This window comes from Stegodyphus dumicola, chromosome 3 (genome assembly GCF_044657685.1).
Source record: "Stegodyphus dumicola isolate Sdum_Otavi_A_Nest chromosome 3, ASM4465768v1".
NCBI lineage: Eukaryota > Metazoa > Arthropoda > Arachnida > Araneae > Eresidae > Stegodyphus > Stegodyphus dumicola.
This window is the reverse complement of record NC_140770.1, coordinates 79,501,547-79,526,363: the sequence shown is the minus strand read 5'-3', so window position 1 is coordinate 79,526,363 and position 24,817 is coordinate 79,501,547. Positions and strand designations below refer to the sequence as shown.

At 31.1% G+C, this 24,817-nt stretch overlaps 1 protein-coding gene across 1 annotated transcript in view; it reads left to right on the top strand.

The window, feature by feature from the left end:
• The first annotated feature begins 203 nt into the window (after window positions 1-203).
• The window catches only part of LOC118192032 (calmodulin-lysine N-methyltransferase), a 50,321-nt gene continuing 25,707 nt past the window's right edge, over window positions 204-24,817 (top strand). The window contains exons 1-6 of the mRNA XM_085813020.1: window positions 204-396; window positions 1,380-1,555; window positions 5,273-5,334; window positions 13,087-13,147; window positions 18,506-18,560; window positions 23,616-23,679. Of these exons, the coding sequence (XP_085669146.1) occupies window positions 298-396; window positions 1,380-1,555; window positions 5,273-5,334; window positions 13,087-13,147; window positions 18,506-18,560; window positions 23,616-23,679 (517 nt within the window). The 5' untranslated portion in view covers window positions 204-297. The remainder of the gene's footprint in view (window positions 397-1,379; window positions 1,556-5,272; window positions 5,335-13,086; window positions 13,148-18,505; window positions 18,561-23,615; window positions 23,680-24,817) is intronic.

Here is a 24,817-nt window from a genome sequence, read left to right as displayed (position 1 = left end):
TTATTACCTCATCATTTATACAACGTATCACATTTAATAATTAAAAAGAGTTATGTGATACAAACGCCATATGTTTCAATGTTACGATAAACTAAATCGTCCCTACTCTCTCTTCCCGACATGTGTGTGACGCACGCCCCGCCCACTGGGTTGGTCTATTTCTTATAAGGTCCATGATGCAGCATCAGTGACGTCATGATTCCATTATTAGCAATTGTTTGGTTTTATGTTAGCTTTTGGTTTTGTTTTTGGTATTTGCAGTTCCAAGCGATGGAGTTTCAGACGAGGTAAACAAGTATGGCTGTTGATTATCGTCATGAACGGCATAAAGGTCTGTCAAAGAACGGTCGCTCTGAATTTTCGATTGCAAAGATGAGGTGGAAAATGCTTGCAAAGGTTAAAATTTTGCTTATATTATTTATGCGCGCTTTTATTTTCTTTTACTTTGATGATAGGATTTCTAATTCAAGTGTCTGAAATGTGTGTTGTCGCTTTTTCATCTATAAATGTATATAAAAGTTCCGCGTTTTCCTCTTTGAAATATAATGTTTATTTTAGAAATTCATTGAATTTTAAAGATATAATTATTTTGTTTCATTAGATATTAATTTTTGGTGTGACTCATTTTATTTATCTTTGTTTTTTTTCAGTATTTTTATGGTACAATTAGCTATTATAATTATTTTGGGATAGAGATAAAACCATATTTCTGACACAAAATCTTGCTGCTAACGTATGCGTATATGTAGAACTTCATATATTGATATCATTTGTTGTTTATTATTTTAAAAGTGTTTTGTGACGTGGGAAAGCAGCGTGATTTTTTCCAAGCCATACCTAGTGTAAATGATAGCTTACTTTTATTAAAACTGTAATATATATACATGTATATGTACTTGCAAAACAATTTTTAAAAAATATATAAACATGCCTAGTTTTTTCATATGTATATTAAATCTAAACATATATATGTATATATTTTAAATGCTTTTGAATTTATAATATGTAATTGTCTTTAGTTAAAGCTTATATTTTTCTATATTTCAAAGACAAAATATATGAGAATAAATTTTGGGGAAAGTGAAGAATTACCCACTGCTTGGCATGATTTTCATCTTTGGGGAGAACAACTGTGTATAAAAAAATACTGTTAAAATATCTTAGTACATGAAAAGCATCTGGTTTCACCACCAATAAATTATTGAGTTTATTAGTATTTAGCAGTCCATTTAAGTATTTTGCTACTTTTGATGATGAAAAAAATTCGTACCTAAAAAAAATTAACATTAATCATATATATTAAAGTAAATGAGAAATTAGCATATGCATTCTTATTTTCACATTTTCTGAAACTAATTGTTTTTACTTATTTGTTGTAGGCTTTGCAAGAAGGTCGAGTGCAAGAGTCATTGTCGTTTCCCGGTTCTGTCCGTCAGTTCTCCACATTTGGTTTAATTCATATGATATCTACAGATGATGCTGAAAATGATAATGCTAAAGGCAGATGGTTTCAGTGTTCTTGTTTGGAAGAGCCACGCTTAAAATTAAAAATTAGGTGAGTGTTCCATAATTAATTTTTCAAAAGTAGACTAGTGTTGCTAAAATTGCTTTATTATGAGCCTTTTTTTCCTTTTTAAAATCGTTTTAATATATACTTCCATATACTAATGAAGTACAAGTACATTCACTGTTCTTATTATATTTTATTTTTTATATTATTTCTATATTATATTTATATTGTCTTTGATTTATTTTTACAAAGTTTGCATTATTTATCTTATTTTGTAATCTTCTATGTTTATTTCAACTTTACTTTGAATTCGATTTCATAATGACAATTTCCAATGTTTAATTTTTACAAATAATATAGAACTCAAATGCATAAACATGAAAGTGTCAGGGACGGTTACTTGGGTTAATTAGGATTTCTCTACAGTAATTGCTTTTTACTCCAAATTGAATTGACTAAAATGCTTCATAAGAATAAGTTCTTTGAGTCAGCATTGGATCATAATCCCTTCTATTCGCAGAAATATTTGGCCTGACTAGAATTGCCGGTTTGGCTTTAACTTATAATTCAAGTAAAGACGAAACACTTTCGTATTTACGTATTTTTTTCAATTATTGTTCATCGAATGGGAGTTGGTTAGTTCCCCTTGAAAAGTCAACTAATTTCCGATCAATGACAATGATTACATGTTTTTAATTTTTCCTTTTACAATTGAAATTTTATTCTTCATGATGATTTAACTCCAGTCCCCGTTAAAACATTATTAACATTTTGCTTTCAAATTACTTCAAAACATCTTTCAAAATATAACTTACCAGTATGGATTCACTCTTTTAAAATAATTCTACTTTAATTAAACTTAGGAGATAATATAATCAATTAATCAATACTGTTTAGGAAATAAATTATTACTATGTGTTAAATATGTACAGGTAAAAAGAACTTAGACACAAGAATTTAAGGCATTATCTGTATCATGGAAGCTTAATAATTTTATAGAAATAATATCAACCATTTGTAACAGGAGGATTTTTTTTTTTTTTTTTTTTTTTTTTTTTTTTTTTTTGCGGGTGGAGTATGTTTAAATTGAGAGCAAAAGGCACGTTATCTGCTGTATCAAGATGCATAAATAGTGAACACAAGGGAAAACTCTTAAAATAACAATGTTCTCAACATCGGATTCCAACTGCTTTTTGCATCATGCTACAATCTAAGAACATTTGCCTATTTTAATTATGAAAGTTATTTAAAGTAACTAGTGTCTTGAAAAGGTTGCTATACACAAAAGCTATAAAATTAAAGAAATTAATTTCTGACAGCTTCATGTGATAGTTGACTTTTTTATTTTTTTAAAATTTTGAAAGATAATTTGATATTTGTTTCTAGATATCATCTTAACCAGAGTGTAAAAAAACCTCGTTCTTTCACTTTACAGCTTATCTCCTGTTGGTCCTAGGTCATAAACTTTTTTTTTATTCATTTATAAATAGCATCTTTAAAATTTCAGGCATATACTTTTTATTCTTTGAACGATTTATTTCCGGATATATTTGCTCCCAACTCTCTGTGCATTGGTTGTAGGATTTCTACTAGGAATAACAAAAGAGCTGCCTGTGCTGAAGAACCACCCTTGATTGGTATAATTTTATTTAAATAAAAAAGTTAAAACAATTTTAAAAATATATTTTCCTTGTTGAAAATCGTATAAAATTTATAGAATAATATATTTCAATCAAGCATATGCTATATAATGTTTTCGAAAGGGGTATAATTAAATATTTTAATGTAATGAACTGAGAGTAGTATGGGAGGATTAATAGTTAGCAATATTCCTTTCTATTGGCAGGCTACCTTTAAATGTTTTTCCCAGTTTTAATAAATAAGATGTATGCAATGAAATATTTTTCAAAATCCATACATAATAGTACAAAGTCCGAAATCCAGACTCATCGGGACATCAGCGAATCCAGATTTGGGATTTTTCCTGGGATTAGATCATCAGTTTAAATCTAGTAATATGGCATGTAGAAATTATAAAATTAACAATATGAAATCGTGATTTATTAAATAATGAAGTATTTATGATGTAAAGGGTATCAAGATTTACAAAAAAAAAAAAAAAAAAAAAAAGCTTAATATTTATTTGTTTACCTTATTAAACATTTTTTCAATATAAGTTGTTTAAGTTGCTTTATTTTTTGTGCTAATACTTTCTCTTTAATTCTGTAGACAGACATAATCTCTTGTTTAGTTGTATTGTTGAAGTCTGCTGTTTCAAGAATTCCGACTAAGTTGTCAATCAAAATTTTCTCGCTTTTGGTAACTTCTCTGTCACTTTCTTCACTATCGGTAGTGGTATTTTCTGGATCTAGAACCATACTACAAATTTCACCATTCATTAATTGATTGATGATTGAGAAGCATTGTCATCACAATGAAAAACTTCTTTTATATCATCTTTATTTATTACTGCTTCTCCACATTTCATTACAAAATCCGTTAATTGGAAAATTTCACATTTGTTTTGCGATATCTGAAAGCCTTTAAAATTAGTGGCTATCATCATAAAATTTAGGTATCCTTCACTATAATATTTGGCTTCACGAATATTTGGCTATACATCATGAGCTTGGCGACTAACGACAAGTTGTTCCGTTAAATTTTATCTTGCTTCTGTCATGTTTTTTTTATTATACTTATGTCTATTTCTTGCACATGCTTAAGGCTTATCAGAGTTCTGAATAAATAAATTCCCACATATACTTAAGCCTTGTTGAGGGTCAGTGCTAGATATCTTACCACATGAGGCAGTCTCTGTAGGTCTTAAATTCTGCAACCTGGGGCAGCCATATGAATCCTGGCGCTGGTTTTGGTTTATGTGAATAACGAACTAGTTATTCTTAATTTAAATAGCCCTAAATGTAATCTTTGGGTCTATGAGTATCATCAATAAAATCTATTTTTAGCATATGGAGAGAAATATTTGGTAATTTTTTCCTCGTCAACATTTTTTAGTGCATTTAACTTAAATCTGTAATCATCGCCAAGCATAATGTCAACATAAAAGGTTACCATACTCCTTCATTATTCAATTACTAACATAAAAAAATTGTTTAGGCATCACTACATGAGTCATTACTCAAGTTGTCATATTTTGATAAACATGCAGTGATGAAAGGAAAGTATAATAAATGATGATTCGCCAGGTTGGCGTCAGATCAGCGATGTATCTATGTGGAATGTTTCATTTTAAGATGTGTGCCAAGCAGATACGTAGCAATGGAACGAAATTACTGATCGTACAAATTTATGCTAAAATGATTGTTTCTTCAATAACAAGGTATTTTATTTAGTGCCGAAGTGAAATTAAGAATCGGAACACTCCAGATGTTTTATTATCCACGGAGGGAGGAATCAAATGCACATGCATGAAGACTATGAGAAAAATTTTATTGGTGGTTTTGAAGTCCGGATTTTAGATCATTCTGAATAATGGACGTCCGGATTTCTGACTTTGTATTGTATTATTTCTTTAAGTTAGTAATGATCGGAAGCTGATAGCCTTATGGGATAACTATAAATTTATTCTGCAATATCAAAGTTGTATATTTTTTTAAATAAATCTACTTAAGGGATTACAAATTTAAAGTTTTCTCTCTCATATGGATGACTTTTTAAAATAATAGTGTAACAGCTTATACAAATTAAGATACCTTGTTACATGCTGTGTCTTTTCATAAGTTGTTATGAATTTCCTTTCAGATTATTATCTGACAAAATATCTTGTGAAGAACTCAGAGGTTTTGACAATACTGGTAATGTGTGTAAGTAGCATTTTTTTAATAGATAATTGAGTAAAAATTAGAAGATTTTTTTTAGTGGTATGCACAGCATAATATCATGTTATATGACTGAAAATTAAATTCAAATGTTTTAAATATGTAAATTTAGTATGAAATTAAAATTTGTAAATGAAACAAAAGTCTGCTTGCCCATGAAATTTATTTTACATTAAAAAACAGTCATTTTGTAATTCTCAGGTATTCTTCATATTTGATAAAACAACAACTTTACTTCTTGCTTCTTGATTTTACATCTCGATTGGACTGATCTTTAGAATATGGTAACTGGTAGTTTGGCGATATTTTGGAGGCAATAAAGGTTACTTACTACCTGGGACTTTGGTAATAATGTGAGCAGTACTCAGTTCCGATTACGGATTATTTTGTGTGAGGGAAATGAGAAATCATGGGATATGTATGTCATGTGATATTAATGGACGAATTACGGTTCCTTAATCAGAAAAGGGGGAAAATCGGGAAAAAATCTGGAAATTTCGTATTTGGCTTTATTCTGTGTTGTGTGAAACGGTGTTCGTTAATTTTTGGATCCTATGACCCTAACTAAAGTGAATTCGAAATGGGTATTTAGTGGGATTGAAAGGGGTAGTAATAAGTGTTTCTTTAAGGTTGTGCGAGATAGAAGTAAAGATGTTTTATTAAGTTATTTATTTTACCTGGTACCTTGCTGTGAACTATAAGTATGATTTTAAAGATCCTGAAACAGGCACACATATGCTTGCTTTTTATTTAGCGGAGGAAATAAAAGTTTATCGGACACGTAATCAAGATTCTGAAGAAGATTAGGTAAGTTAGTATTTTTAATTATTTGAGGATATTATTTTTAAGCATTGTTCTAAATGTAAGGTGGAAGTAAAGTAATTTGGTATTATTGGGAAAATTGTTATTAGCAATGATTTAGTTTAAAGTAATTAGGATTGTAAGCTAATTTTTATTAATTTAATGTATGTGCTTATTTATATTTTAAGTAGTGTTTTTGAATTTAATTATATTTTAATTAAATGATAGGTATTTTATGAATTTTATGTGTGTAGGAATTTGGTATACGTTTTAGTTGAAATAAACGTGCATGGAAATAATTTAAATATTTGACACTAAGTATTTGTAATGTTTGCGGTATGAATTCGTTGGTGACGTTTATAATATAATAGATAATTTAGAGGTAAAAGTTTTTGGAAATTTTTTTTATTTTATACGTGGAAATGTTAATATTTGGAAAGGGTATATACTTTTTCGTTATTAGGTAATTTCATATATGTTCTTTTTAACGGGTTTAAAGATTCAGAAAATTGTCATGCATTTTCGTGAAATTTTTCTAATTTATGAGAAAAAAGGAGTGTACATGGATTTGGTGAAGAGTGTGCGCAATGCCATTTTTGTGCAATTCTGGGATTTTTTTTTAAGTAAACATAAGTCGACGTGTACATGGTTTAGTGATATTTTAATTAAATGATAGTTATTTTGTGAATTTTATGTTTGTAGGAATTTGGTATACATTTTAGTTGAAGTAAATGTGCATGGAAATACTTTAAATATTTCACAGTAAGTATTTGTAATGCTTGCGGTATGAATTCGTTGGTGACGTTTATAATATAATAGATGATTTAGAGGTAAAAGTTTTTGGATATTTTATTTATTTTATATGTGGAAATGTTCATATTTGGAAAGGGTATATACTTTTTCGCGATCAGGTAGTTTCATATATGTTCTTTTTACTAGGTTTAAAGATTCAGAAAATTGTCATGTATTTTCGTGAAATTTTTCTAATTTATGAGAAAAAAGCAGTGTACGTGGATATAGTGAAGAGTGTGCGCAATGCCATTTTTGTGTAATTCTGGGATTTTTTTTAAGTAAAAATAAGTCGACGTGTACATGGTTTATGTGTATGTGTTATTTTGAAAAACGCGTAAGGAGTATGGTATTGTGCACTTTTTCCCAATTTTGCAGTGAATATTTGTCATGATTAAGCAGGTTTGTTAGATAAAATTTCTAGCATAAGTGTAATTCGGCTAGTAGATTCTTGGAAGATGTGTTCAGTAGATAAAAAGAAAATAAACATGTCTTTACTTCGTGAAGACAAAATGGGGGTGGGGAAAAAAAATAGAGGGTTGCTGTAGGAGAGTTGGTCGCCAAATTTTCGCCAAAAAATCGCCAAGTTACCATAATCTAAAGATCAGCCCTTGATTGTGTTATTTCATTCAACAGTCTTATTAAATACTTTAAGCTTGGGCAGGGATCTCAACTAAAATGATGAACTAACTTGCAGCTCCAGGAAGAGCATTGTTTTCTAGTGAGAATTTTGTAAATGATTCTAAGAGCAAAGAGGATCTTCTTTTCAGTCTTGGAGATTTGAAGCCTTGAGGAATGATAAATTATTTTTTGTCATCATTGATGTACTTTTTTATAGGACTATTATACACTCATACGCTCAATTTGTCAGCATGTAAGAATAAAGATACTGAATATTTTGAGAGGCTGAGTGACAATAAGGAAAATATAAATATTAATGCATGAATTGCTTTGGTTTCTATATTACATGTTCATATAGAAAAGCTGCTAGTAAAAAAATATTTATGGGTGCCCCTTGGCGATTTTTTGCAGTACATGGACACCGAGTTTGTGCAATACTTGTTATTTTGGCTTTGTGTAGCGTCGGCAAAAATTGCCAGTACACAGAGCCAAAATAACAAGTCAAAGAATTGCACAAACTCGGTGTCCATGTACACATTGACCTATTTTCACTTAAAAAAACATCAGAGAATTGCACAAACTAGGCATTGTGTACTCCCTTGAATTTGTCCATGTGCACATCAATCTATATTCACTTAAAAATTCAAAGGAGCAGCCAACAAAATATATATAATCTCAATAAACTACATTTTAAATCAAGCAATGAAATAATATAAAAAAGGAAATTCATCTTAGCACTACACAAAGTAACTCTCATTGCAAAGTAGTAGAGATGTGGGTATGGAAAACAGTTGAAAAAACAATTGTAAGCATTCAAAAATTTTTTTAAATAGTTAAACATTTTTTTATACTTTCTTAATTATGGCCTTCATTATGTAAGCAGTATCAAGATTATTGATAAATCTCAATACACACCATTTTCAAATGACTGGCAGTCCTAATGACAATTACAGTACAAAGTCTTTAATCCGAACTTGTAGGGACTTTGGCGATTCCGGATTAGGGGTTTTTCCAGATTATAGAACATCAGTTTAAATCTGGTAAGATGGCATGCAAAAATTATAAAATTAAAAATATGAAATAAAGAGCAATTATGATCTAAAGAGTATCAAAATTTACAAAACAAAGCTTAATATTTATTTGTTTACTTTATTAAACATTTCTTTCAATGCGCGCTTGCGTAAAGCATACATTACGCATAGTCGGAATTAGAAAATTGCAACCAGAAAACTATTTGATGTGTATTCGTGATATTTATAATGATGAGGAATTTGATTTAAATCATATCAAAGACGCAGTACATCGAGATAAAATACTACATTTAGTAAGGAATTATAATTCAAATAAAATAAAAACATCTGCCCTGAAGATGAGGATAGTGCTGACAGATCAACTTCCAGTTCATTGCGCGCCGTGACGTTCCCCCCGCCGTGACGTTTAATTTATATTAAAATAAATTTCATTTGTCTTTTTTTTTTTTTTTTTTTTGTATATTTTTTAATGTTAAGAGTTTCCTATATACTTGTTTCAGAATATTTAAATGTGTATGCTTTGTCTTGAAAATTCACTTTAGCCTTCTCTTTTGTGAATGTTTTATCAAAAATCTTCTGGCTTTTTGTTCTTACAAAGTTTATACGGATAATTTTTCTTTTAGAGTTTAGACCTTGCACCTTGGAAAATTTAAAGGCAAGATTTAAGACCGACAAATGTGATGAAATGAAAAGTGTCTTCATGGTATTAACACATAGTGGATGTGTTTTATAGGAAATTTGTAATTCTGTGACCTTGGCTCTGGTGCCGGTCTTGACCTTATATCATTTCATATTTACTACCAATACTTATATTATTAAAGAAATAAAATTAGCAGTTTCTTTTATACATTCTATATATAAGTAGTTCTTTAGAATAGCAAAAATCTTTAATAAATCTGAAAATTCTAAAATGACGATGAAATTCACTGAAAATGGGTTTTAAAGAGAGAAAATTATTCTTCAAAGATACAGTGTTGAAACCTTTACAAAGTAGGAGATGAAGCAGAGACTCATGGGACTTGATTTGTTTATTGAAAGAAACACACTTAAAAAAGAGAAGGAAATCAACGTAAATTAGCTAAAATATCTGGAAAATTTTCGAGCTAAAAAAAGTTGCATAAACATTTTGCTGTGTGTTGTTGCTACAAAGCATAAATTTTGTGTAGCTTTTAATGTATTAAAATCATTTTAGAATTAATATCATATGTTATAACTGCTGTAAAATGTTCTTAGTGCTTTTCTAATGGATATTTTTTAGAAGTAGACAAAAATTTTGACTGTAACTGTGCATGAATAAGAATATCTAACTACATAATTTAATTATTTGTAACTGACTGCCCATCCTTAGAAGTTATTTCTACATGAGTTATCTGCTTTCCTTAATCCTTATTACGTATGCAAGATACAACACAAAAATGTAAAAATTAACATAAAAATGTATTCTTTACAGCTAATAAAACTTAAAATAATAAAGAACAACCTATCATCTCTGGTACTTCAGTGGCTTATTAGAACTTTATATTAAATAATGTATATGAACTGGGTTGCAACTACAGCAAATACTAACTGGGTCAGACAAATGTGAACTAACTTTCAACACTTGCAAACATCTGGAGTTCATGTCTGTTCTGATCTGTGGCTGACTGTCTCTGAACAACCAACTGCCGTGGTAACAGCCAAACTTCTGTTATGAGTCATGCTGATTATTATTTTACTTTAAAATGTAACTTATGCCACTTGACATAAAATTTGCGTATGCCTCTGGACTGAGCAAGTACATGACGAAATGAGACATAAAAGAAACAATCAATATAAAGCTGTTAGCAAAATTTAAATAAAAGGTCACGATTGTTTAAAATATGTGGGACTATTATAAGTCTGAAATATAAATGTTGCAAGAAATTTCATAATTTAATGCTAATTACTTGAAAACAATTGTGAAGTTAATTTTATTCTTGAATTTGCTTTATAATTAAGTTAAATATTAGATTATGTTTAATAATAATGTATCATACTTACAGATTTATTGTATTCTTACAAATTAGAAAAGTCAAGTTCAAGTGTGGCTAATTGGGTACTTTTCCGTTTCGCCGGCGCAATTCTCGCCAAGCAGACTTTATTGGCGACAACATACAATGTACACATAAAAATTTTTAACAAATGTTAGTTCTAAGAATTTTTTATTTTGAAGGCATAAACATTTTAATATTGTTTAAAATTTTGTAAAAAGGCAATAAATAAAGACAAAAAAATTTTTAAAAAGACATTAATTTAATAATTTACTATGCTTTCACAGTTCAACATCTTGATTCGCCTATTTGTATCATGTGACCCCAAGTGATCTCATCTCACGTACACTATGCTACAAAAATGTAGTTCTCTCAGTAATTATCTACATTAATTTTAAGTTAAATTTTAATTTGGAATACAAGTTTAAATGCAAGAATTATTTCAATTTGTACGAATAGCTTACTTAGAAATTATGTAAACCGCAGTGCTTTACTTTGCTAGTGCATTCTCATTAGGATTGATGAGTGTAACCCTTGACTTTGCCTTTTCTATATTTTTGCCTTCGGGTGAGTGTTGTGATTGCATCCTAATCGACTTAATTACCGCGAATGGCCTTAAGGCATAAAATTGAACTATCTGGTAAAAATTCTATGTAATTGCATGCCAGTATTGAAAGAAACAATCAATCTAATAAGAAATGGCTGCTACTTGTTTTGAAAATGAGGCATAAAAGGTTAACAGCTAGGATATTCTGTTTGGCATCAGCTGTACCATTATTGGCGATTTTATCGCTTGCGCCAGCAAAACAGAAAAGTACCGATAATTTAGTCTGTTCCTATTTTTTTGACAGGTCCTTAATTTTTTTTCAATGATGGTCCTTAAAAGTTCTTAAAAGTTCTTAAAAGTACTTAATTTCCATGTGCAGCAATGAGTATGAATCCTGTGGATCACACAATTCACTCTTGTAACATCCATTATCAGCAAGAAATCTTCTGTTCACCCATAAACTGTGAAAACATTAGAAATGTACACACAGTGGAGCAAGCTTATCAACACAATTCTATATCGTTCTGTTTATTGCTATTTATTTGCCTTTCTATTGGTTTCTAGAACCATTTCATGCAGTGAGGATTTAAAGTTACACCCCTTTAAAATTTGAATAATGCAACAATATGTTCTCTATAATTTAAATCAGTGGAATAAATTTTGCAGGAAATTGATTGTTGCAAATAATAAAAAAAAGTGCTGAAATTTGTGAGTCACCTGAGAAAATCAGATGAAACTCATTTTTATCTAAAAGGATGTATCAACAAGAACTGTTCACATGTGTTGCATCAGAAGCCACTGCATGGTAAAAAAGTTACAATGTGGTGTGATGTTGGTGCATTTAGGGTAATCAGGCCTACTTCTTTAAAAATGCCAGTATTCACATCAGACCAATATGTGGTTATTAGATTCTCAATGATGAACTTTGTTGGCAGCATGTCAACATGTGTCTGGCATGGTTCTAAGTGGCGTAGCTAGGGTGGGGCAAGAGGGAACATCTGTCCCCGGGTGCAGCATCCAAGGGGCGCCAAATTGATGCTATGAAATTTTTTAATGAAATGTTTTCCATTCTTGGCACACAGAAAGGGCGCAAATTCTTCAATTGTCCCCGGGCGCTGGAAACTCTAGCTATGCCCCTGGGATTGTACCATCACTCTCACATCATAAAATTCAGTGGCTGTGATCCGAGGAATATTTCCACAATCTCATCAAATTTGCCGAGGAAAGTCAAGGATAATATCAGACAATGAGTAGAGATATGCCTTACCTCTAATGGAACTGAGTGATGTTATCTTAAAAACTGATTTGAAATAAAAGTACTTTTTCATATTTTTTATAATTTGTTTAGTTATTATTCAGTTTTCAATTAAAGTGCTTATTTTAGAATTATGAATCATTTAATTGTTTCCAACTCATCTTTACCTATTGTAGCCATACGTTTTATTCAGAAATTTTCCTATCTCTAAAAGTTACCATGTGTTTGGTGCATTATGGCCTTGCAGCTATGTGCCAAAATATTCACCAGCCAATTATCCTATCTTTAAAATGAACTTGTTTTAAGAAAATAAGTAATATATAATTAATTACTAAAAATATTCTAATTATATTCAGGTAATTTATAAAAATGTTTCTCTTTGTGTTTTAAAAATTGTATCGTGTGATAACACTAAAATTGTTGTTATAGGTAATTTTGATCCATGTTATAAATTATAGCACAGAATGCAAGACTAATATTATTGGAAACTAAAATTAGCTTTCTTTCAATTAATTTTAGCTTTCTTTTTATACAATTATGTAAAAAAACATATCTAAATGATGTTAAAATTTTTAGGAACTGCATCTAAAGAAAAATTTAAGTGTCTTAAATTAAATGATGCATGAGTTGTTTTGACCCATATAATGCTTCCTAAGAGTACAATATCAGTTCTCTTCATTTTAGGTATATGGCCATCAGAAGAAGTTTTAACATATTATTGTATGAAAAATAAAGAACTTTTTGGGTATGAAATTCTTATATTAAAATTCTTATTTCTTTTATCTTCTCAAAATTAATTAAATTATTCTTCCCGGTTAAAAGTCATTGATTTTGTGTTCACATTTAGAGTAAAATCAGTGCTATTTTTAATATGTATAATATTGCAAAGCAAATTACATTAGAATCTATATTAATCCCATCATTTGGTTACAATTTGAATAGTTGTTAAAGTAAGTTTTGTTATGCAGCTTTTTAGAGGACGTGGGTTAAATGAACTAAAAGGTAATCTTTTGTTGATTAAATGTGCCGCTGACATCAAGTACCCATATGTGTTTAAAATACATATTCAAACATATTTTATTACACAGTGAACATAAGTTAATATTTTTGGTAATATATTTTTAAATATACTGATATATCTTACTGTCTTGCAGCATTTGCATTTTGTTATAATGTCTGGAATGGTACAAAAGTAATTGAAATTATGTGAATATCATGAAAATACAGAGAAGCTCTGTATTATATGAATACAAAGAAATTAAAAGTTAGCTCATTCTGAGTAATGGGAGACATAGACTTATTCATGATTTACCTAATATGAAATCATTAAGTTTAATTCACATTTTTCATTTTTGCTGTTGTACAGAATTTTTCATGTACATCTTTTGATTCATTTTACCTGAGATGTCTTGAGGATGCAGGAGCTGTTAAGGAGACAGAAAGTGTTGTCCTTTGCTAAAATCAAAATTGGAATAATTAAAAATGCAATCCAGATGAGAAATATTTAATTGGAGATAATTAAACAACACTGCACAAAGTTTTTTGATCAAACTTGGTTGAAATTTGTTTAAATTGCCTTTATATTACTCATTTTATCTCTTTTTAGTAGTACTAATCTATTATATGGATTTTTATTGCTGAATTTTAGTAAAAAATTGGGATGCATAAATTTATGCATAAATCTGACTGATTGTGTTTGTAAATTGAAATAAAGCCTTTGACCTATATGGGGAGAGAATGAAAATAAAAGTTAAAAAGACTAATTTTATTCATGATATTAATGTGTGACCTGTTAAATTGTAATTTCGTCAAACTGATAAATATTGTAGAAAATTATAAAAGACATTAATTAAAAACTTGTGATAAGTTGTATTTGAATGTCTAAGAATCAGATGTATGATAAACTCACTATAATTTACTGTTATTTTAAAAGTATTTGAAAGCTGCTGTAGTCAAGTGGCGCCCATTGCCATAATGTTCGGCATGTGTTTGAGTCCCAAAAAAGGCATGAATATTTGTAAATGTTTAATGTCTCTATGATGTGAGGCACTTAAAATATTGTTACGGATTTGGTATTTAAATAGCTAATATTAGTTGAATCATAAATTAAACTGTTTTATTCCCCATGCAGTGCAGCATGTGACAAATATTAAAGGAAAGCAAAGCCGGAAAAAGTTTTAAAAAATACAAGTGTACGTGCATTTAACATTTAATAAATAAATATCTCTTTTTGATTTCGAGAAAGTTCCAGAAAATTCTCGCTCGCAATTTAAAATCTTATAAAAAGGAGGAAAACGTCTCAATTCAGTTAGTTTGTTGTTGTTTTAAGAGTTTGTTTAGAAAACTGCTCTTGTTCACTGTAGTGAATTCGCGGATTAGCTTTCTGTAACTGTTTTGAATTCAGTTCTGTTGAACGTTTGAGTAGTTAAAAGATAACTACTGTGAGATATTGTAATACTATACGAATATCTGAGAAAATTGAAGTATTGTGTTTTATTTATTTGTGATAGTAATAAATCTTATTCATTTTTCATCGGACTTGTGCATTCAATTCTTAACGAACCAGTACACATGCAACAATTTTTGTTGCCAGAAGTGGGATTTGAATGCCGATAACAAGAGCAATGGAAGAACAATTAAGACAGTTGATATCAGCCTTTGCTTCGTTTAAAGAAGAAATGAAAGCAGAGATGAAATCTGGTCAGGAAAAGATGGAAGAATCTGTTACAAAAGAGATGAAAGCTGTTAAAGTAGAAATGAAGACTGTTCAAGAAATGATTGAAGCAGGTCAAGAGGAAATGAAAAGAGAAATTACCAGCATAATAGAAAACAAATTCGAAGTTATGGAAGGCAGAATTGACGAAGTTGAAAATAAAGTTGGACACATTGAAGAAAAAGTTTCTTCGGTAAAAAAAGAAATAGAAGAGAGAGTTTGTGTCGTGGAGTGACAAATTAATGATAGGGTTTCTGCGGTCACCAAAGAAGTTGATGATTTAAAGAAATTCGTAGCAACAGCAGGGAGCAATCCGTATGGGTTTTAATTTCTACCTATGCTTGCTCGTCCTTCTCTGAAACTATCTACATATGATGGGAAGACCCCCTGACAAGTGTATAAGACACAATTTTCTGTCATGGTGGATGCGAATGAATGGGATTCCCAAGCTAAGGCCTGTCATCTCGCCGCTTCTCTGAGAGCAGACGCAGCGGATGTCCTGCAGACTGTTCCTGAAAACCAGATATTAGACTTCGAAGCTCTGTCCAGCGCATTGGAGCTGCGGTTTTAGAGAAATGTTTGAAAGACTACAGTAGGCTTCAGTTAAAATCCCGTCAACAGAAGCCCACCAAATCACTCCAGGAGCTCGCCACGGATGTTGAAAGGCTGTCCCATCTCGCCTTTTCAGAGTGCCCGACGGAAACAAGGGAAATCCTGTCCCTGCAATACTTTTTTTTTTTTCGATGGCATTCGTGATTCTGAAATGCAGAAGGCTGTACGAATGGCGGATGTTAAAGATTTGAAAAGCGCTCTGTTGTACGCCGTTGTTGGAAGCAGCCCAGCAAGCAACTCGTAGAGATCGCTACCCAGTTAGAGCTGTGTGAGTCCACGAGCCAGGGATCAATTGATGGCTCATTTAGATGATTTAGTCAGAGAAGTCAATGCTTTGATATGGAGTAGAAGGGAGAACAAAGTGGCTCTAAGGTGTTGGAAATGTCTTATTGAAGGGCACATACTACGGCACTGCAAGAACATCCCAGGGCATGGATAATAAAACGGATGATTTGACTAGACCAGTGAATGCCTTTAGATGGAATATTGGTGAGAAGAAACCAGCCCTAAAGTGCTGGAACTGCAATATTGAAGGCCACTTATGAAGGAACTGCAGAACAACCCAGAGCATGGAAAATAGGAGAGGCGGTTTAAACAGACAATTAAATGCCATGGAACGGAAAAGGAGTGACAAGAAACCAAAGTGTTGGTACTGTAGAGCTGAAGGCCACATAGGAAAGAATTGCAGAGCACCCCAGGGTACGGAAAATAAGATCATTTCCCAGCAACGACGCAGGAAACAAATTAATGGCCATATCGAGGAACGGACGTTTCCAGATATTGAAAAACCCTGTTTTAAAGCACTTAAAATTTCTACAGTGAGTGGCAACAGTAACGGACTGTGCATCAATGGGAATATCGAAGGCGTTCCTTGCAATATGATCATTGACCCTGGAGCTAATGTTACCATCATTCAGAAGGATTTAGCTCAACAGTTTAAAGATAAACTTATTTGGACGCCATCCTGTATTACCCTTCAGACTGCATCTGGTGATAAGATCGACATAGCTGGGAAGTTAAACGTGAGTATCATGTTTGGAAGTGCCGTCTACCGTCACACGGCATATGTGGTGGATATTACAGATCCATGCATACTCAGACTGGACTTTTTAAGGAAATAGAATTTTTCCTTAGACTTCAAAAGCAATAAACTGGTTTCAGCATCTGATAACATGACTATCCATCCTCAGAAGGGATCCTCACCTGAAAATGCTGATGTCTTGTCCAAAAGACCCAGCTCGGGAAGCTGCCGAAATCATACTAGGGTCGAAAAGAAATGCAAGACTAGCAGCTATTCTCCATCTCAGATGCTCTTCGGTCGAGACATTCGTCTGTCTCGTGACCACCTGTTGCGCCTTCATCGCCTCAGGAATACATCCAAGATGTCCAGGCACTGTTTGAAGAGATGCTCGAAAGCGAGTCAACTTTGTGACGGAGAAAGTGAAGACCAGATACGACACAAGAGCTACTGAACATCAATTCCACGAAGGAGACAAGGTGTGTTTGTGGAGTCTGACTCGATGGAAAGGACTGTCCGAAATTACAGTCATCTTGGGATGGTCCGTACACAGTCCTAAACAGGTTGAATGACGTCGTGGTTCGGATCCGTAAGTCTTCGAACTCTAAACCTAAAGTTGTTCATTACGACAGGTTAGCTCATTACTATGGCCATAGTACATAGTGTAAATAATTGTAAATAGTGTAATACCAGGGTCCTTTTTGTGTCTAAATTTGTATTTAGTGTTTGTTTTATATTTGATTTGTATTTTGTATTTTATTTGTATTTAGTATTTGATAGCATTTGATTTGTTTAAAGTTTGTTATTGCATTTATTGTTCATGTTGTTTGTTATTGTAATGTAATGTTTATTATTGTGTTTATGCCTTAGTTGTAAGTTTGGCTTCCTGTCCAGGGGTTGTACTGCCCGGGACGTGCAGTCCTTGGGAAGGGGGCAGTGTTGGGAAGGGGGCAGTGTTACGGATTTGGTATTTAAATAGCTAATGTTAGTTGAATCAAATTAAATATTTTTATTTACCATGCTGTGCAGCGCATGATGAATATTAAAGGAAAGCTAAGCCGGAAAAAATTAAAAAAAATTACAAGGGCACGTGCATTTAACATTTAATAAATAAATATATCTTTTTGATTTTGAGAAAGTTCAAGAAAATTCTCGTGCGCAATTTAAAATCTTATAAAAAGGAGGAAAACCTCTCAATTCAGTTAGTTCTCTTTATTAGAATTGGGATGGTGTTGGCAGATTTGTACTTTCACTTATAATTAGCTCAAAGACTTGGTTGTTCTGGCTATGATGAATTTATGGACCTGTCAGATCAGAAGGATTAGTTGCTACATGTGTCTAAAAGCTTAATTATAGCAGAGCAAATTATTTTTAAATTATTTTTTAAACAATGAGTGAAATCATAATATGCAATAAAGTGAAAATTTTGGATCAATGGGTCTCATTCTTTTTTTTTTTTTTGGGGGGGGGGGAGAATCCCATTTGTCCCTTTTCACTACTGTCTCATTAGGTGCCTTCCAAATAATTTGTGAAACTGGAAATATTTTACTTCATAATTAAATATTAAAGGATAACCTGGAAAAAAGAAAAGCTTACTAGATTTTGCAAAAAAAAAAAAAAAAAAAAAAAAAAAAAGCTTTTGTGATAATTATATTAAGACTATTACATTATTATTATTGATTAAATTTATAGTAATTTTTTTTTTTTTTTTTGTATTTATATTTTTTACATCAGTTTTCTGTTTGTATGTTTGCTTTCAGAGGTAAGAGTGTTTGTGAACTTGGAGGTGGTATGGCTAGCTTAAGTGGCTTAGCGGTAAGTCCATTAAATCCTTTTATAAAATTAGAAAAGTTATTTTTGTTTTTTGAAAGATATTTTGTATGCTATCTTATGTTGTTATTTAACTGAAATACATCTACTTGGCTGCAGTTTTGTGCAAAATATTGCAGAATTTTATTTTTAGGTGTTCTGAAGAAAAGTATTTTAATAAAAAAATACTTGAGAGATGGAATTTTGATATATAAAGTGTTTGCCTTAAATAAGAAACTAAATTTTTGCATTATTGTGATGAGCTCAGCATTTCAAAATAATAATTTAAAAAAATCTATTACTGTGCATCACTTTTGTATAGTGTATGTAGTATTTTTTTATACAAGTTCTGATATAAAACAAGAGATTAGTTTTAGATATTTATATAAATTTAACAAAAGACACAGACTGTTCAGATTTTTCACGACAATCTGAATGTATTGAAAGGATACTTGTTGGTTATCTAGCATCTGCTGATGCATCATAAAAAGTATCACCCATTTCTCTGATTTTTGTGAGTGTCTAGTAATCATAAAAAAGCTGTCCTTAATTCTTCTACAAAGATGAGATTTTTATTTATTAATTTGGTTCTCTTTTGGGGGAGGTAGGGATGGCTTGTTTTCTTTTTAATTTGATTTCAACTTCATTCCAAGACTTCCATGCACATATAATGAAATGCATGTAAGCATCAGCAAAAGATCAGATTTCATCATTTAAAATTGTCAGTAGATAGTTTGTGGTGTACCTGTGGGTACATGACGGGCAAGTTCTGAAAAAAGTTGTGTCAAATTTGTCTAAGGTTTGTATCCCTGATAAAAAAAGATGGTCATAATTGAGGGAGAGGGAAATAAAAGAATTTGTATTGATATTTGAGAGTAATTTGAAGGAACTAGTAACTTTTTGAGCAAAATCATTACTTGAAATTTCACAATACAGTACAAAGTCCAAAATCCAGACTCGGGACTTCGGCGATTCCGTATTTGGAATTTTTCTGGATTATAGATCATCGGTTTAAATCTGGTAAGATGACATGGAGAAATTATACAAATAAAAATATGAAACCATAATTTATGAAATAAAGAGCAATTATGATCTAAAGGGTATCAAATTTTACAAAAAAAAAAGCTTAATATTTATTTGTTTATTTTATTAAACATTTCTTTCAATGTAAGTTGTTTAAGTAGGTTCATTTTTTGTGCTAATACTTTCTCTTTAATTCAATAAACAAACATAATTTCTTGTTCAGTTACAAAGTTCCACTGTTCAAGTCTTGTATTTGCTATGTCAAGAATACCAACTAATTTGTCAATCAAAATTTTTTCATTTTCAATAACCTCTCTGTCATTATCGATAGCAGTATTTTCTGGATCTAGAACATACTACAGATTTTGCCATCCGTTAATTGATTGATGATTGGGGCATTGTCATCACAATGAAAAACTTCTGTTATATAATCTTCATTTATTACTGCTTCTCCACATTTCTTTACAATATCCATTAACTCGAAAATTTCACCTTTAGTTTTCAATATCCGAAAACCTTCAAATTCGTGGCTATTATCTTCATCGTCCTCACCATGAAATATGGTACTAGCTGGCCATAAATTATGCAAAGCATTTTTTTAACGTATCTGGAAACACACCCTTCCAAGATCTTGCTATGCTCCACACAGCAGATTTTATGCTAAAATGTTTAAAAAATTCTTGAATAATCTTGCCACTGTTCAAGAAATTTAACATGGATTTTAAAAATGTTACTTTATATTTGCATTTCAGCGTGCACACTATTTCGATATCCATAGGCTAAATGGCAGATGCACAATTTGGAGGAAAGAATAATACGGATACATTATCTTTCACTAAAACTTTTAAGTGAAGTATGAGCTGAACAGTTGTCTACTATCAGGACTATTTTTGAGTCATCAGGTAAACCAACTGAATTCAAATGTTGCTGATCCTCAGATATAAAATGATTTTCAAACCAATCATTCATTAATGCTTGTGTCATCCATGCTCTTTTATTTGCATGATATGTAACGGGAAAAATTGTTACTCCTTTAAATGCTCGATGTTCATTCATGTTTTCCGATTATGAAAAGTTTGCGTTGTAAAAACTTCTCATTCCTTAGTTTTTGCTGCTCGGTGCTTCCCCAAATTCCAAAAATTTTGTCTTTCATAAATTCTGCCATACAGTGCTGACATATTCTGCCAGTGTTTCTGGGTTTATGTTGAATAACATATCAGTTATTCTGAATTAAAATAGCACTAAATGTAATCTTTTGGCCTATGAGTTTCATTAACACAATCTATTTTTAGCATATGAAAAGAAATTTTTGTTGAATTTTTCCTTATCAACATTTCTTAGAGCATTAAAAATCTATAATCATTGCCAAGCGAAATATTAGCATAAAAGGTTGCCATACTCTTGTTATTCAATTACTAATATAAAAAAAGTGTAGACATCACTGCATGAGTTATTACTGAAGCTGTCATGTGTTGATAAACATGCAGTGATGAAAGCAAAATATAATAAATGATGACTCGCTAGGTCGGCGTCAAGGGTATAAAATAGGTGAATGTTTCGATTTGAGATATATGCCAAGCAGATACTCAGCTATGGAGCCAAATTATTAATCTCACAAATTTATGCTTACACATGATTGTTTTTCATTATGATGTATTTTATTTAGTGTCTAAATGAAATTAAGAACTGGAATTTTTAGGTGAAAATCTCCACATGTTTTATTATGGAAGGAAAAATCAAATGTGCATGCGTAAAACACACTAAAAAAAAAAGTTTGTGGCTTTGAGGTCCAGATTTTAGATCATTCTGGATAATGGACGTCTGGATTTTGGACTTTGTACTGTACAATCTTTAGGCAAAATAATGAAAACCACAGTTGCTACTAATGGTGAAGAAAGCATGACAGTGCAAGCTAGATAGAAAAGGACATGCCTTTATGCTGTGATATCCGAGCTTAGTTTTAGGAAAAGTAATTCGATATGGAGTTACAGTGAACCAATATTGCTACTAGAAAATTTTAAAAATGTTCAAAAAGGCTAAAAAGAGGCCTGGGTGTGGGGCAGCCTTTTTTTATCCAAACTAAAGGTAGTTGTCTTAATTTGTGAGTAACTGTTATTGCAGAATACATTGACTGCTTGAATGTTAATTTGTGCTGTCATATAATGTGAATATGAGTTGAGTTAGCTTTCTCTTTAAGAAGTTTTCTGTGAAAGCAAACTTTCAGTGATTTATCCTAATCAATCAACTATCCATTGTGTTCATTGTTGAGAAGCAACTGACAGTCATGTGAAGATAAAATAGAAAGTATGATGGAATTTGCATCAAAAAGGATTCTTTAGAGAGCTGCAAGATTTACTAAATATTTCCTTTGTTTTTATTGTGAGCTGTATGTTGCCACTGTATAATTGCTTTGAAATATAATAAAAGGAAAATAATTTATATATTAGATCAAATACTTAATATAACAAGAAAAATATAATTTTATTAAAAATAGTTATCAGAAAGATAAGCATTTCCTGAAAGAATTCATTATAATTCAAATACTGTATATTTTTAAATATAAGCTGAAAGGTAAGATATTACTGGAAAAAAAAAAGCCACAAAGTGAAAGCTCTCGTATTAACCAAATTCAGAATCTTCTATAAATTAAGCTATGCATTGTTAAAAGTTTGAATAATTGGCTGTCCAGCTCAAATAGATTTTCAAACAAGTTGAAGGTAAGGGTTGAATTTCTCATCCATTCAAAAAATAAGCCAAAATTGATTATTTATTTGATCATTAAAAAAATGTTGCATCAAACAATGGAACAGAATGTGATATCTATGAGGTGGATGGTGACACTGTTATGATGAAATGTTAGGTAATGCAATTCACCTGAACTTGTTTATAGTAGAGGAAGACTCAATTCCAAGAATTGTTATTATAAAATTTTTAGTCAAGTAATAATAGAAAAATTCAGTTATTTTATATTAAGATTAAGCAACAGCAAGATAAAAATATTATTTCAATATTTATCTTTATGACAAAATATTTATTAAGTCATCCTGAACTCTTTTTAAGCCAACCTCCAAACTTCAGTAGAGAAAAATTACTCAGCTCATACATAGAAATATATTGTATTTCATTTTATTACAGCATTTGTTATAGGAAGCATAATAACATTTCTAATACTTATCTGTACAGTAAAACCAAGATATGAGCACCTCTATATACGAGAAATTCGAGATATGTGGAAAGTATGAGCAAAAAATTCGTCTTTAAATATGGACATAAGACTCGAGTAACAACCCAGGTTGTTGCTATGCGTGACACGTTTCCTATTCCAGCTCGACTTGGGAAATCTTCTCGTCATATCACTCAGTGTTCTTTGATCTATGTGTTTGTTAGTTAATTGTTTTATAAATTTAACATGAAAATAATTATTTCGTTATGCCTCTCAAGAAGATTGTTGGCCCAGCTAGTGCTGCAAAGAAAAAGAAAGAACCCATGGCTGTTGAAAGTAGGAAAGGAAGGTGTTGTAAGAGTGATGGAATTGGCGAAGACTTATGGCTGTACAACATCGACGATCTGCACTATTCTGAAGAAGGAGGAAGAAATTAAGAAACTTGTTGTGGCCAAAGGAGTTACCTTTACATCCAAGCACAGTCCAAAACTCCTAGAAGATGTTGAGAAGCTGTTGGTGTGGATTAACAAGAAACAGTTAAAAGGCGATTCAGTGTCAGAAGCTATCATTTCCACTAAGGCTAAGAATCTGTACTTGAACCTTCTTCTGAAAACACCTAAGTATTATTTACCAGGGTTATTTTTTAGGAAAATTTATTTATATATTTATATTTTTTGGATGCAGAATGGATTAACTGGATTTCCATTATTTTCAATGGGGAAATTTGTTTCTAGATGCGAGGAATATGCTATACAAGCTCAATGCTGGAAAAAATTAAATTTGTATCTCGAGGTTCCACTGGAATTTAGGTATAATTTATAAATCCAATATTAACTTAAGTATTGTAGTAAAACAATTTTGTATTTTTCTTCTAGGTTGCAGCTACTGCAGGAGCTAAAGAAGTTTTTGTTACTGATGGAAACATCCGCTGTGTACAAAGTATCCTTTTTTTAAAGTTTATATAAAACTATTTTTTCAGAATCTTAATATTTGATGTATGTGTTACTTCAGGATAATTTCTAAACAATATCAAATTCAAAATTGCTGTTACTATGTTGGGATTTTGATTTCAAAGTAGCTGAAGGCTCTTATCTTATTTTCAGTGCATTTCATTTACATGTCTAATGCAAAAAAATGCAGAAAGTTTTTTTTTCCTGGAAAGCAAAATATTGCATGAATCCATATTCCAAAGTAAACAAATGCAAAGTAATATGAATTGCTTTACAAAGTAACTGCTACAGAATGTAGGTATTTATTGAACCCTTAGAAAACTGAAGCCTTCACTAACCGGAAATGTTTAAAAACACCGAAATGCCCAAAATTTCTTTTGGGATTCCCAGCAATTTCCTCCCCTCTCATTCTATTAATGCACAAAGAGGTATATAGATTTCAAATGACATCCTTTCTACTTCCTAAAGAAGGAGCTTTCATTAGCCCTCGAGCACATTCTTTATAAATCTATTCAGAAGGTCAGATCAACAAGCCTCTCAGGCTTTGTTATGATCACAATTGAGATTTTATTTATTTCCGTTATTTTTATCACAACTGAGATTTTGTTTATTTCCGTTATTTTTATATCAGGTTGACTAAAAAATTATAATAAAATAACTCCTGTTTAAACAGAAGATATTTTATCATAAATTCAGTGTGGAAAAATTTCTAGGTTTTTATAAAGAATATAAAAATAAACCCTGCTGAACAAAATACATATATTATTATTACACGATTTTTTGCACAGTTTAAGGAATGCCTTTACTGCATGAAAAAAGGGTTGGGTGAACTGATATAACGAACTTCCTTCAATTATTGGTTTACATATGTTTCGTAGAAAATAAGTGAATTGTGAAAGAGTATTTATTTTGTGAACCTCTGTATGATAGAGCAACTGGAAATAAAATTTTCAAAGTAATTGACAATTTTGTGTCTGAGAATAATATTCCTTGGAATAAGTGCATTGCCGTATGCAGTGACGGGCTGTAAAAGGAAAAAATTCCAGTGTTATTTCTCAAATAAAGAAAATTGAACCTGAAACTAAATTTACTCATTGCTCCATTCATCATGAAGATTAAGTAGTCAA